The 15,073-nt window shown below is 46.3% G+C and overlaps 1 protein-coding gene across 1 annotated transcript; it reads right to left on the bottom strand.

The window, feature by feature from the left end:
• Positions 1–3,045: 3,045 nt before the first annotated feature.
• On the bottom strand, positions 3,046–14,825 carry LOC125018199 (activin receptor type-2A-like). Its single transcript, XM_047601966.1, has 11 exons — positions 13,424–14,825; positions 11,459–11,708; positions 10,377–10,486; positions 10,039–10,193; positions 9,567–9,710; positions 9,343–9,492; positions 7,232–7,377; positions 7,012–7,126; positions 6,789–6,927; positions 6,408–6,538; positions 3,046–3,666 (listed from the first exon to the last, which is right to left on the bottom strand). Exons 1-11 carry the CDS (start codon positions 13,518–13,520, stop codon positions 3,472–3,474), a joined length of 1,632 nt encoding a protein of 543 aa, XP_047457922.1. The 5' UTR covers positions 13,521–14,825; the 3' UTR covers positions 3,046–3,471.
• Positions 14,826–15,073: the final 248 nt, after the last annotated feature.

The following is a 15,073-nucleotide window of genomic DNA, read 5'->3' as shown; positions in this document are numbered from 1 at the left end:
CTACTGATAAGACAAGGTGGCAGCATGTGCAGGGATTGTGGTACATTGTAAACGTGATGAGCTTGCATTAATGAAACAAGGGTTAGATTCTCACTGATGGCTGTCATTTATGTTTGATTTAATTATTATATGTATACGATTTATTTATAGTGTTTAATCCACATATCCATGTCGTGTAGTCAAACAGGAATAACCCTCCCACACAAACATGAAGCGATAAGACACTTCTCAAATGTGCTGCATTTTATCGTCCACTAGATGTCCTAACAGAGCACACTGTGTCATTGAAGCTTCAAGTAACGAATCTCTTTTTGGAGTCGTGTCGGGGGGTGGCTATAATAGCTGTCATGGGGTAAGAGGTAGGGTCCACCCTGGACATGGCTCTATATTACAGGACTAACACTCAGAGTAGAACTTGAACTCAGACACTTTAGAATATCTTCTTACACAAAAACATTTTCAAAGAGCTCATGAATCCAAAGTCTCTTTCATATCAGTGGAACAACTCAGAGATCAAAGATGGAGAGGAGTGGTTTTTGATTAGCGAACTGACATTTGTGGATATATTTGTCTAAATATAAAATCAGATTCATGATATATAATAGTTGCTTTTTAAAGCTGGATAGTCAGTGAAGAATATGTGTTCAAAGCAAAAGGAAAAATGTGGTTCAACACAAGTAGAAATCAAATTACCGAAATCTTCCCATGATTTGGTGGAGAAACGACAAGAGCAGCATCTTTAACAATCAATTCATTTATTCATCACTGACTATAAATCACATGATAGTTATTCATTAACAAAAATATGGTATTATTTAATATATACACCACACACTACAAACTAAAGCTCCTCCCCTCCAGTCTGTGGGCGGAGCTCCTCCAGCTTTGACTCCATTGAATATTCAATAAGAAGCTTCTCCAGCTCATCCCAAACATTCTCTATGGGGTTCAGGTCTGGACTCTGTGGTGACAGTGATCTGGTCTGGTTGAGCTGATGTAGAAACAGAAAGGAGATGATTCACTTGGAGATCTTTGTGGAGGATGGAGGTAAACAGGATTAAAGATAAACTGTTTAACTGCTATTTAGTTGAGCCCACAGACTTTTTAGAAACTAAAGCTGAACCAGAACCTTCCTGGAGACTGGTTTCACTAGTGTACCTAATAAAGTGGCCAGGGACTGTGCATATAACAATAAATAAGTGATGTTCACAAAGCTGAGTGACACTAGTGACGGGTTGTTTTGATGAAGTCAGATAAAACGTCCCCTCTTCTCAGAACTGTCTCCACGTCTTATCCATCACAGTCCTCCACATCTATGGGTTCTCCTCAGACCAGATTCATTGGAGGAGAATTACACAGTCATGTGTTACAGCAGCCAATGACAGGAGGAGGAGGAGGAGGAGGAGGAGGAGGAGATCCGTCTCCTGGTCGTCATGGAGGACTGTTCAGATAGACCCGTCTGAGGTGAAGAGGTTACAGAGTGTCTCTGTTCCAGGTTCATGAGATGATGTTGAAAGTGGTCAGAACAAGAACGTTTTATTTCTTTCAGTCCCTGAACGCCTCATTCTGTCACCTGGTCCTTCTTTAACCCTCAGACCCTCCTCATGTATTTTTGATCCTTTTGTCTATTTCAGTTGTTTCACGAATTTTTTGCAGGAACTCTTGTCTTTAGTCAAATATCTGAACTCCTCTTCATCATGTCATTTATTAGTGATGCATTCACTGCCCTCTGGACGGCTTCATCCATCTGAACCTTAACAACTCCAGACCTGCTCAACACCACCATTTAGGTTTTCAGGATTTAGACCCTTTAAAGGTCAGTTTGAAAATATGAAAAAATGGGGGAAAAATAATAAAAAAAAATCACAAGACCTGAAGTATTTTCTATTAAATAAGTAGTAGGTATAAGTAGTAAGTGGAGATTGGAATCTTCGATGTGTCAAATATTATAAATAAACTGATTTGATTGCATTAGTTTTTTTATGTAGTTTTTGGACACCCTCAAATGTCCCATCGACTTCCATTCATTCCGTCATTCCTGTTAGCATTTAATTTAGAAGAAAACCAGTGACATTTGACATTTTTACTGGATTTGATCTGTAGTTTAGCGCCACACCTGAGACTGGATAAAGACTTAAACTCTGAGGATAAAGGTGAAGAGTCGATGTGACTGTTTTTATCATTTTATTTAAAACGCTCCGATTGTCTTCAATATAAAAAAAAAACTCACAGAAGATTTTAAATTAAAAATAACAGAAAACATTAAAAAGTGACAAGGATAATTTTGTCCATAAATAATAAATAAAATATCTGAACGCATCAATAGAAAATTAACATTGTGACTCCTGATGATTGACGTCCATGTTTTACGGAGTTCATCGAAGCATCTTTAGCTTCAACGTGATTCACAAAAATAAAAGAGACACATTCTGGTTCTGATCCAGATGTCAGGAAAAGGACAAACCTCCATGTCCAAGCTTCTACGTCCTCATAAAAATGTCCTGAGAGTCGAATAAACTGGTCCAGTGTTGATCATATTGTTGAGTCCTTGTGTCCAGTGTGTGAGTCTGTGAGCTCCTTTAAACTCCTCTGCTACTGGTAGAATTCACAGTTCATTGGTCCATCAATGATGAGCAGATGCAGCAGAACAGGCCCAAACCAGGACATTAGCGCCCCCATGTGTCTTGGAGGGATGAGGTTCTGATGCTGGAATGCAGTGTTGGTTCATCTCATCTCAAACATTTAAACCAAACTATTCTCCTCTGGTCTCATCTGTCCACTAAACATTGTCCCACATGTCCTTTGTGGACAGAGAGCAGTGTCTTTGGTTGTTGAGTGGATTCATCAACATGAACATCAGCCAATGTGAGAGAGGCCTTTAGCTGCTTAGAAGTTCCCCTGGGTTCCTCTGGTTCCTCTCCCACTATGATGGAGTGATGTTTGTTGGTGGACCACTCCTGTGGAGGGGAACAGTCGTCTTCAATCTGTCTGACTCTCTGTGGATATTTTGTGGCTTCCAGACTCTTTAGAGATGGTTGTGGAACCGTTTCCAGCCTGATGAGCAACAACAACTCTTTTTCTGAGCTCCTCACAAAGCTCCTTTCATCTGTTGTCATCACACACTTCAACACAAACATGAGACAAATCCCTGATTTATAAAAACTGAACCAGGACCTGAGTCTGGACTCATGGATGGAAACTCTCCTGACACATGGACTCTGGTTTAATCTCTGATCTGTGCCACATTTATTCAGATTTATTCGTATTTACTGTGTGTTTATTGTCTCTCTCTCTGTAGTTTCGGACTTAAGGGATGGTTGGGATCACGTTGACTCTGTCAATGTCTTGTTAGCGTCTTGTTAGCACCTCATTAGCACCTCGTTAGCGTGTCTGAGCACATACGTGATCCATTCACTCAACAGGTCACGTGACCCTGAGAGTCTGTCTGACTGGTCCGTGTCCATCTCCTCGTCATAGACTCGACTCTTTGGGGGGGTAGTCCACGTTGGTTACCATGGTGACGATGGTGACGGCCTCCTCCGGCGCCGTGGCAACCGTTTGACGCCGCATCTGTACAACACGTTCGGCAACACAACCGGATGAAAGGCGAGCCTCCGCTTCATGGTCCCAGCACTCCTCCATGGTCTCACACAGCAGCACCAGGCCCTACAACACAACCACAATAACACAATAATAACACAACATTTTCTTTCACAGTTCACCGGTAGAATTCACAGTTCATTGGTCCATCAATGATGAGCAGATGCAGCAGAACAGGCCCAAACCAGGACATTAGCGCCCCCATGTTTCATGGAGGGATGAGGTTCTGATGCTGGAATGCAGTGTTGGTTCATCTCCAAACATTTAAACCAAACTATTCTGCTCTGGTCTCATCTGTCCACTAAACATTGTCAACCAGTCCTCTACCACCAACCAGTCCTCTACCACCAACCAGTCCTCTACCACCAACCAGTCCTCTACCACCTACCAGTCCTCTACCACCTACCAGTCCTCAACCACCAACCAGTCTCACACACCATCTCAACCACCAAGTCCTCTACACCAACCAGTCCTCTACCACCTACCAGTCCTCTACCATCTACCAGTCCACCAGTCTCAACCACCTACCAGTCCTCTAACCATCTACAGTCCTCAACCAGTCCTCACACCACCGTCCTACACAACCAGTCTCTACACAACGTCCCCTACCACAACCAGTCCTCTACCACCAACCAGTCCTCAACCATCTCTACCACCAACCAGTCCTCAACCAGTCTCTACACCAACCTCCTCTACCACCTACCAGTCCTCCACACCAGTCCTCAACCAACCATCCTCACCACTCAACCAGTCCTCTACCACCAACCAGTCCTCAACCAGTCCTCTACCACCAACCAGTCCTCAACCACCAACCAGTCCTCTACCACCAACCAGTCCTCTACCATCTACCAGTCCTCAACCACCTACCAGTCCTCAACCAGTCCTCTACCACCAACCAGTCCTCAACCACCTACCAGTCCTCTACCACCTACCAGTCCTCTACCATCTACCAGTCCTCAACCAGTCCTCAACCACCTACCAGTCCTCTACCATCTACCAGTCCTCAACCAGTCCTCTACCATCTACCAGTCCTCTACCATCAACCAGTCCTCAACCAGTCCTCTACCACCTACCAGTCCTCTACCACCAACCAGTCCTCTACCACCTACCAGTCCTCTACCACCAACCAGTCCTCTACCACCTACCAGTCCTCTACCACCAACCAGTCCTCTACCACCAACCAGTCCTCAACCACCAACCAGTCCTCTACCACCAACCAGTCCTCTACCACCAACCAGTCCTCAACCAGTCCTCTACTACCAACCAGTCCTCTACCACCAACCAGTCCTCTACCATCTACCAGTCCTCAACCACCTACCAGTCCTCAACCAGTCCTCTACCACCAACCAGTCCTCAACCACCTACCAGTCCTCTACCACTTACCAGTCCTCTACCATCTACCAGTCCTCAACCAGTCCTCAACCACCTACCAGTCCTCTACCATCTACCAGTCCTCAACCAGTCCTCTACCATCTACCAGTCCTCTACCATCAACCAATCCTCTGCCATCAACCAGTCCTCAACCATCTACCAGTCCTCTACCATCAACCAATCCTCTACCATCAACCAATCCTCTACCATCAACCAATCCTCTACCATCTACCAGTCCTCTACCATCTACCAGTCCTTACCATTAAAAATATGGGCATATGCTCAAAACCAGAAAATGTTGCTCAATGAAAAATCCGGATGTATGAAGAATCTGCACATAGACATGAATCTAAGGACTTTTCTCTTGTGTCCCAGTCACATTGAATAAAACCACGCAGTTGGCAAACAAGTTAGTGTGAAGCCGGACAGTTTAAAATTTACATTAAATGCTACATTAAATTTGATAATCCCCATGCTTTGCAAAAACCTCGTCCCCATTTAAATAAGCAAATCATTTTAAATAGACCCTGCACCTGAGATTGCCCTCTCTAGCAATAAGAAAATTATAACAAAAGGATGAATAAGGCGGGAACAAAGAACTTCACAGAAAGCAAATGGAGAGGAGGACACTTAACAGACTGATACCAGTCATGGATCATCCTGACCTCCCTCTCCACCAGACGATGGACAGACAACAGAGCTGCTTCTCCAAGAGACAAAGAACGCTACAGGAAATCTGTCCTGCCTCAGTCCATGCGCCTGTTCAACTCCTCATCTGTATGTGACACATAACACTCTGGACATTATTGATTTTCCCTCCTTGTATACATGACGTGTATATAGTAGATTGTGTTTTTCCTGTTATATACAGTATGTGTGGTGTTGAGTGCCTGTACATTGCTGCTGCAATGGTGAAATTTCACAGTTTGGGATTAATAAAGCATTCATCCATCCATCCATCCATCCATTCATCCATTCATCCATTAGGAGATGCTACTCACTGAAGTGGAGGTTGTCAGTATTTAAATCAGCTCCACCTACACAGATTATCACATTAATGGATGATTTAATGTTATTACCCCTGGTCTAAACGGGTGAATAGTTCAGCTACATCTGTCCAAACGTAGATTTATAGCACATCCTTAATAAATCTTAAGTGACAAAAAATAACTGAGATGATGAATCACACTGGATTAGTTCATCAGAGCAGTCTATGACATCCTCCCGTCTCCAACCAATCTCACCCAGTGGTATGGAGAAGACGTGTCCACCCAGGCCTGGGAGCCGGTCTAAAGACCAAAAGGTCAGGCATCAATGTCCTAAGACCCTAACCACAACCCTGTGAAAACCTGCAGAACTCTCTAGTCACCAGCTCTGGATGACTAGACTTAGACCTGAGGTTAGAGTGGTGCATTGTGGGTAATGCAGTGACTTACCGAATGTTTCTGCCAACACTCTCTGAGTGTCGGCCTCAGCTTCTTGTGGACGACCACATCCTGCATGTCCTCCAGGGACGGATGCTGTCCCACCTCCTCCTCAAAGGGCAGCATGTACTCATCCACCGGACCTGGACACCAAAGGGACATTAGAGGGACATTTAAGACATTAGAGAGATATTAGACCTGTCCAGTTCCCAGAGCGTACATGTCGGTCCTCTGGAAGATCATGCTAATCCTGATGCTAACCATGATGTTAACCATGCTGGCTCTGATGCTAACACAGCGTGAGGCTAGTTCCCAGAGCACCAGGCCCAAAGCGTACAAGTCGTTCCTCAGGAAGATGATGTTAACCATGCTAATGCTAATGCTAATGCTCACCGTCTGCAGCTGTGCAGCGTGAGGCTAGTTCCCAAAGCACCAGGCCCAAAGCGTACATGTCGATCCTCAGGAAGGCGTCTCTCTGGAAGTTGATGGCCCCCTCCAGGACCTCGGGGGCCATGTACCTCCGAGTCCCTACCTGGAAGACACAGAGACGGGATCGTCACTGTGGTAACAGAGACAGCAGGACCATCACCCTGGTAACAGACGCAGAGACACTCACCTGTCCATGAGTGTCTCCTGGAGACGTCCCCGGCTCAAACCTGAGAGCAAGTCCAAAGTCAGCAATGCAGGCGGTGAGGTCAGACTTCAGCAGGATGTTCTTACTCTTCAGGTCCCTGGAAAACAGGCAGAGTGAGACCTCCTCCTTCTCTCCCCCACTCCTCTCCTCTCTCTCCTTTCTCTTTTTCCTCCTCCTCCTCCACCTCCTCTCCTCCTCCTACCTGTGTGCGATGGCAGGCTTGTGTCCTTCCTTGTGTCCAGGAATGTCCTCGTGCAGGTAGGACAGACCTCTAGACATGGACTGAGCGATGAGACACAGGTCAGACCAGGACAGGACGTTGGCCTTCAGGTAGTCAGTCAGAGACCCCTGGTGGTGGTGGGGGGGTTAATTTAATACAGTATAATATATTATTAATTACACTGTCTGGTCAATAGAAACATAAGATAGATAGGAAAAACATTTTGACAACTATAAATGGCCTATTAAAATCCAATTGCAGATTTTTTGTTCCTTTCTAAAAAATCCACAGATGCAAACAACGAAGAAAATGAAGCTTGCAGTGAGCTTTGTTTGGAGCCGGAGCTTTCACGGGTTGTGGATGGCTTCCAGCTCAGCAGTTTCCCCAGAGCAACAATCACAGTGCAAATTTGAGCTACGTATATCAATATAAACGATATGGTCCAATTCCATATCTCATTAAATGGCCGGCGGGGACAATGTTCCTAGATAGTCTCCCAGATAGTCTCCTAAATAGTCTCCTAAATAGTCTCCTAGATAGTTTCCTAGATAGTCTCCCTGATAGTCTCCTAGATAGTCTCCTAAATAGTCTCCTAGATAGTCTCCTAGATAGTCTCCTAGATAGTCTCCCAGATAGTCTCCTAAATAGTCTCCTACATAGTCTCCTACATAGTCTCCCTGATAGTCTCCCTGATAGTCTCCTAGATAGTCCCCCAGATAGTCTCCTTGATAGTCTCCTAGATAGTCTCCTTGATAGTCTCCCTGATAGACTCCTAAATAGTCTCCTACATAGTCTCCCTGATAGTCTCCCAGATAGTCTCCTAAATAGTCTCCTACATAGTCTCCCTGATAGTCTCCCTGATAGTCTCCTAGATAGTCCCCCAGATAGTCTCCTTGATAGTCTCCTAAATAGTCTCCCTGATAGTCTCCCAGATAGTCTCCTTGATGGTCTCCTAAATAGTCTCCCAGATAGTCTCCTAAATAGTCTCCCACATAGTCTCCTAGATAGTCTCCTTGATAATCTCCCAGATAGTCTCCCAGATAGTCTCCTACATAGTCTCCTTGATAGTCTCCTTGATAATCTCCTTGACGGTCTCCCAGATAGTCTCCCAGATAGTCTTCTACATAGTCTCCCAGATAGTCTCCTAGATAGTCTCCTTGATAGTCTCCTTGATAATCTCCTTGACAGTCTCCCAGATAGTCTCCCAGATAGTCTCCTAGATAGTCTCCTTGACAGTCTCCTAGATACTCTCCCAGATAGTCTCCCAGATAGTCTCCCAGATAGTCTCCCAGATAGTCTCCTTGATAGTCTCCTACATAGTCTCCCAGATAGTCTCCCAGATAGTCTCCTTGATAGTCTCCCAGATAGTCTCCCAGATAGTCTCCTTGATAGTCTCCCAGATAGTCTCCCAGATAGTCTCCTTGATAGTCTCCTTGATAGTCTCCTACATAGTCTCCCAGATAGTCTCCTTGATAGTCTCCTAGATAGTCTCCTAGATAGTCTCCCAGATAGTCTCCCAGATAGTCTCCTTGATAGTCTCCTTGATAGTCTCCCAGATAGTCTCCTTGATAGTCTCCCAGATAGTCTCCCAGATAGTCTCCTTGATAGTCTCCCAGATAGTCTCCTTGATAGTCTCCCAGATAGTCTCCTTGATAGTCTCCCAGATAGTCTCCCAGATAGTCTCCTTGATAGTCTCCCAGATAGTCTCCTTGATAGTCTCCCAGATAGTCTCCCAGATAGTCTCCTTGATAGTCTCCCTGATAGTCTCCCTGATAAGCCGGATTTCCATTCAGGCCTACCTCCACGTTGCCCCGCACCGCCCACTTTAAATCGTGGCTGAGATGGACAAAATTGGCTTTATCAGGACGGTAAAACAAATGATGAAACTTAAAAAATGAAGGCTGATAATCAGGCAGCCAATAGGCACAACAATACAAGTGGTGCTGATCGAAAGGTCCTGAAATGGTCTGAGACGATGGACGCGATATACGGCCAAAGGTGGAAAAGGGAGTTAAAAAAAACTAGGTGAGGTGTGGAGTGGTGTAGAGGTAGGCGGTGTATGGAAATCCGGCTATAGTCTCTAAGACAGTTACCTTCTCATGATAGGCTGTAATGAGCCACAGCTCCAGGTCCAGGTCTAAGTGGCTGCTTCTCTTCTGGGCTCCGATGAACTGCAGCAGATTCTCATGTCTCATCCCACTTAGGCTGTAGATCTCATACTCATTCATCCAGGACCCTTTTTCCTGGGGTCAAGGGTCAAAGGTCAGGGACAGGGACAGACACAGAGACAGACATAGAGACAGAGACAGAGACAGACCTGTATGGGGAACGTCTTCACTGCCACGTATTCATTCAGCAGCTGAGCCTTCCACACAATTCCAAAGCGCCCCCTGGCTTTAACCTCCAGCAGCTGCAGAGGCTTCTGGCCCAGGACTGGGGACGGGGGCAGAGGACCAGGGTCCTGGAGGACACATGGAACAGGAGTGAACCAGGTGTGGGCCAGGTGAGGTGTGCGTTGAATCTCCTACACAATCACACCCTTCATGACAGAACCTGAAGTGTGTTTTAAAGGTGACTGGTCTGTAGAGATGGGGCGGCCATGTTTGAAGTCCTGACCTCACTCATTATATGAAAAGCATCATAAGAAGAAGGAGAAGAACCAGGTTCAGAGCCCGCAGCCCCCCTGGAACATCCTGGTTATCACCTGGTCTAAATGGACACACCTGATCTACTTGATCTACCTGAACACAACTGGACACACATGTGACTCCGCCCTCCCCCTGTCTCACCTGTGTGGGCACCAGGACAGGAGGGTAGGCCAGCTTGTGGTGTCGGTACATCCAGAAGAACACAAGGACGATGGCGCTGACGACCATGATGGGAACCAGGGAGTACATCAGGGTGGTCACCACGGAGGGCCTCACCTGGACAGGTAAGCTTGTTGCTAGGGAAACACATGGTGACAGACAGGACACGTCACAGGACAACCGCCAAGGCAGCCAGACAGGTGGACAGACAGATGGAAAGACAAATGGAAAGACAGGTGGACAGGGAGGCAGGTAGACAGGAAGGTGGACAGGGGGACGGGTGGACAGGGGGACGGGTGGACAGGGGGACAGACTCTTACTGGGTATCTGGCTGCTGTTGGGGCTGTAGAAGAACTTGTGGTTACAGAGAGTTCCTTCGCAGCAGCAGAAGAAGACGTCGGGTTCTTCGTTCTTCTCAACGCACTCAGTCCTGGAAAGACATCACTTTCAGCTATGATGGACAACTGTAAAGGACAGGTCCCGTACCCTAATGTCCCGTACCCTAACCCAATGTCTTGTACCCTAACAACCTAGAAACGTAGAACCAAGAAACTCTAGAACCAACGTTAGAACCAGCATTAGAATCAATGTTAGAATCAATATTAGAACCAAGAAACACTAGAACCAACTAGCATAAGATGCAAAACTAGAACCAACCAAGACAAGAACCAAGGAACACTAGAAGCAACTAATACTAGAACTAACCCTAGAACTCATGCTCTCGTCCTGTACCCTAACACAACATCCTGTACCCTAACACAACATCCTGTACCCTAACACAACATCCTGTCCCCTAACATCCTGTACCCTAACACAATGTCCTAACGATCTGTACCCTAACACAACGCCCTAATGTCTTGTCCCCTAACATCCTGTACCCTAACACAATGTCCTAACGTCCTGTCCCCTAACACAACGTCCTAATGTCCTGTCCCCCAACACAACGCCCTAATGTCCTGTCCCCTAACATCCTGTACCCTAACACAATGTCCTAATGTCCTGTCCCCTAACACAACGCCCTAATGTCCTGTCCCCTAACACAACGCCCTAATGTCCTGTCCCCTAACATCCTGTACCCTAACACAATGTCCTAACGTCCTGTACCCTAACACAACGCCCTAATGTCCTGTCCCCTAACACAACGCCCTAATGTCCTGTCCCCTAACATCCTGTACCCTAACACAATGTCCTAACGTCCTGTACCCTAACACAACATTCCGGACCCAAAGTCCCCTACCCTTACCCGACGTCCTGTGCCAAAACAGTTTCATATAAATAAATGCATCGATAAATCGATCCCCTACCAAACGAAACAAATGTACCAACTGCCTGAGGAGGGCATAGGGATTGAAGATGAGTTGCTGGAGAACATCAGGACACGTGGTGGTGGAGGCCTGGTTACCTGTCGTAGCAGCTGGGGTGATCCAACCAGCAGCCCTGTTTCAGGACCTGGACTGTCCCCGATACATTCCTCCAGGTGGCGAAGCAGTGCAGCCTCTTGTCCTCCTCCCCAGAGCAGGTCTCCACCGTGGTGACGTTCCCCCCCTGACTCCCCCTGAGAGAGGAGGAGGAGGACGAAGAGGAGGACATGGACGAGGAAGGGCTGTCGTAGCGGACACACTTCTGAGAGTCTGAGCGGCCAAGAATCGCACCTGAGGACGGGACAACATCAGCAGAACCATCAGAGAACAACAACTGAACCATCGGGGAACCACAGCACAACCATGAACAACCATCAGAGAACCTCAACAGAACCAGAGAGAATCACAACACAACCTGAGAGAACATCAGAGAACCACAAAGAACCATCAGAAAACCACAACACAACCAGAGAGAACCACAGAGGACCTCAACAGAACCAAAGTGAACCTCAACATAACCAGCGAGGACCACAACAGAGCCACAGAGAACTACAATAGAGCCTTGGAGAACCACAACACAATCAGAAAGAACCACAACAGAGCCAGAGAGAACCACAACAGAAACAGAGAGAACCACAGCACAACCTAAGAGAACCACCAGAGAACCACAACAGAACAACAGAGAACAATAGAACCACAACAGTACCTAAGAGTACGACAGCACAACCACAGTCAGCCATCAGGGCACCATAACAGAACCAGATGGAACCGCAACAGAACCACCAGAGAATCACAATAAAACCAGAGAGAACCACAGAGAACCTCAACAGAACCAGAGAGAACTGCAACAGTACCAGAGAGAACCACAACAGTACCAGAGAGAACCTCAGAGAACCACAACAGTACCAGAGAGAACACAACGCAGAGAGAACCATCACAGAACCATATAAAAAACACAACAGAACCACAATTGAACCATCAGGGAACCACAACACAACCATGAAGAACCATCAGAGAACCTCAACAGAACCAGAGCAAACCACAACACAACCTGAGAGAACCATCAGAGAACCACAAAGAACCATTAGAAAACCACAACACAACCAGAGAGAACCACAGAGGACCTCAACAGAACCAAAACGAACCTCAACATAACCAGCGAGGACCACAACAGAGCCACAAAGAAAATAGAACCTTGGAGAACCACAACACAATCAGAAAGAACCACAACAGAAACAGAGAGAACCACAGCACAACCTAAGAGAACCATCAGAGAACCACAACAGAACAACAGAGAACAATAGAACCACAACAGTACCTAGGAGTACGACAGCACAACCACAGACAGCCATCAGGGCACCATAACAGAACCAGATGGAACCGCAATAGAACCAGAGAGAACCGCAACAGTACCACCAGAGAATCACAATAAAACCAGAGAGAACCACAGAGAACCTCAACAGAAGCAGAGAGAACTGCAACAGTACCAGAGAGAACCAGAGAGAACCTCAACCTGACCACATTGAACCACAACAGTGCCAGAGAGAACCACAGCACAGAAAGAACTCTCACAGAACCACAGAGATTCACAACAGAACCACAGAGAATCACAACACAACCAGTTAGAACCATCAGAGAACCACAGAAAACAACAGAACAAGAGAGAACCACATCAGCACCAGAGAGAACCATCGGAGAACCACAACATAACCACAGAGGACAACAGAGAACCTCAACAGAACCATCAGAGAACCACAACAGTACCAGAGAGAAACCCCAACAGAACCACAGAGAAATACAGAGAACCACAATAGAACCAGATAGAACCATCAGAGAAAAACAACATCTCCTAATCAGAGAGAACCATCAGAGAACCTCAACAGAACCAGAAAAAGAACCACAACAGAACCACTGAGAACCACAACACAACCAGAGAGAATCATCAGAGAACCACAACAGAACCAGAGAGAACCATAGAGAACCAGTGTCATCTGATCTGAACTCACCTGAGGAGCAGGAGATGAGGAAGGCGCCGAGGAAGAGTCTGGTCGCTGGTCCCATCCTGGGTTCTAGTTCCGGTTCTAATCCCACGGAGACACGCATTAACCTCTAAACCAGCTGCACCGGGTCCCGGTCCAAACAGCTCTTCGTCGGGTAACGTCGGTTATGAAACGGCATTAGGTCGAGCTCCAGCTAGCTGCCACGTCTGGGCCAGGGACGGTTAGTCCGTGCCGGCCGCAGCATGTTCGGGTAAAGACGGTAGAGGGTGCGGGGTGTGATCCAGGACCTGGTTTCCTCAGGCCGGGAACTAACGCTAGCTCCCCGGCTAGCCGTCAGATTAGCTGCGTGGCTAACAGCCGCCGGCCCCGATGTAAACCACAGACCGCGACCACAGACCGCCTGTCCTCCGTGTGGGGGTGAAACCGGCCATAGACCGAAAATGGTCCGACCCTGGTCCGACCCTGGTCCGACCCTGGTCCGGATATCAACAATGATCCGAGGTTTGCAGCTCTTCCTCGGCTACTCAGCTCTGTCCCAGCCGCAGCACACGGAGCCAAGATGGACGCCACTCTGTCCCAGCCGCAGCACACGGAGCCAAGATGGACGCCACTCTGGGATTATTTCTCTTGGTGGGCGGGGCTGTGAGCCGAATTTTAAAATAACCAACAACAAACTAAACAGTAAAGCTCAGTAAAAGACAGTGGAACCCGCAGAAATACACAGTGGAAAATAAAAATACACTGAAAACACGCTCACACTCCAAGCCATGTTAGAACAAACAGTAGAACTAACGTTAGAACCAACTGTAGAACTAACATTAGAACCAGTGTTAGAATCTACACTAGAACCAACTAATACTCAAACCAGCAATAGAACCAACATTAGTCCTAATGCTTGAACGAACAAACACTAGAACCAACAGTAGAATCAAAACTTGAACTGATGTTAGAACCAACAGTTTAACTAATGTTAGAACCAACACTAGAACTCACATTAGAACCAACACTTGAACTAACATTAGAACCAGCTTTAATCAACACTAGAACCAACAAACATTAGAACTAATGCTGGACCGTCTGTGGACCACACCAGTCAGTTCACGGTATCAGGGACGGGGTCTAACAGGAGGCAGGCCCCCTGTGGTTCTGGTTCTCCAGGGTTGTTGGAGTTGCTTTTACTGAAACTCAACTCCACTGATATCATTTCCATTTCCATCGTCATCAAACTCTAAAAGTTATAACTTCATCTTGAGTCAGGAACCTGGTTTATTTAAACCACCAAGCTTTACCTGTCCACCGTGAAGAGGAAGAGGATGAAGATGTTCCTGTGCAGATGTGTTCCCGTGGTTGATCCAGCAGAGGGCGCTGTGACATAACGAATCATCCACTTAAAGAGTTGAAGAATTCAAATAAGAGAAGAAGAAACTGTGAAATCGATTAATAATTAATAAACTACCAATAAATAATTAATAATCAATTAATAACCAATTATGTTGATGAATATGTTGGTGATGAAGATGAAAAGAGATGCAGAGGGCAGAGAACTGAGGACAGTGTCTCTAAGGTGTGTGTATATATACATATATATATATATATTTATATATATATATACATATATAGATGCAGTGGTGAAAAAAAAAAGTGGAAAACCGTTAA

The sequence above is a fragment of the Mugil cephalus genome, chromosome 12, assembly GCF_022458985.1.
Source record: "Mugil cephalus isolate CIBA_MC_2020 chromosome 12, CIBA_Mcephalus_1.1, whole genome shotgun sequence".
Classification (NCBI taxonomy): domain Eukaryota; kingdom Metazoa; phylum Chordata; class Actinopteri; order Mugiliformes; family Mugilidae; genus Mugil; species Mugil cephalus.
This window is presented reverse-complemented; position numbering and strand designations above follow the sequence as displayed.

Bases quoted from the DNA above. Each gene is read 5' to 3' on its own strand.
- LOC125018199 (XM_047601966.1), bottom strand. From the start codon at position 13,520: ATGCGTGTCTCCGTGGGATTAGAACCGGAACTAGAACCCAGGATGGGA. The intron at 11,709-13,423 runs GTGAGTTCAGAT...TCCCGTCCTCAG, and splicing joins CCTCATCTCCTGCTCCTCAG to GTGCGATTCTTGGCCGCTCA. The intron at 6,928-7,011 runs GTGAGTGTCTCT...TGTGTCTTCCAG, and splicing joins CAGGAGACACTCATGGACAG to GTAGGGACTCGGAGGTACAT.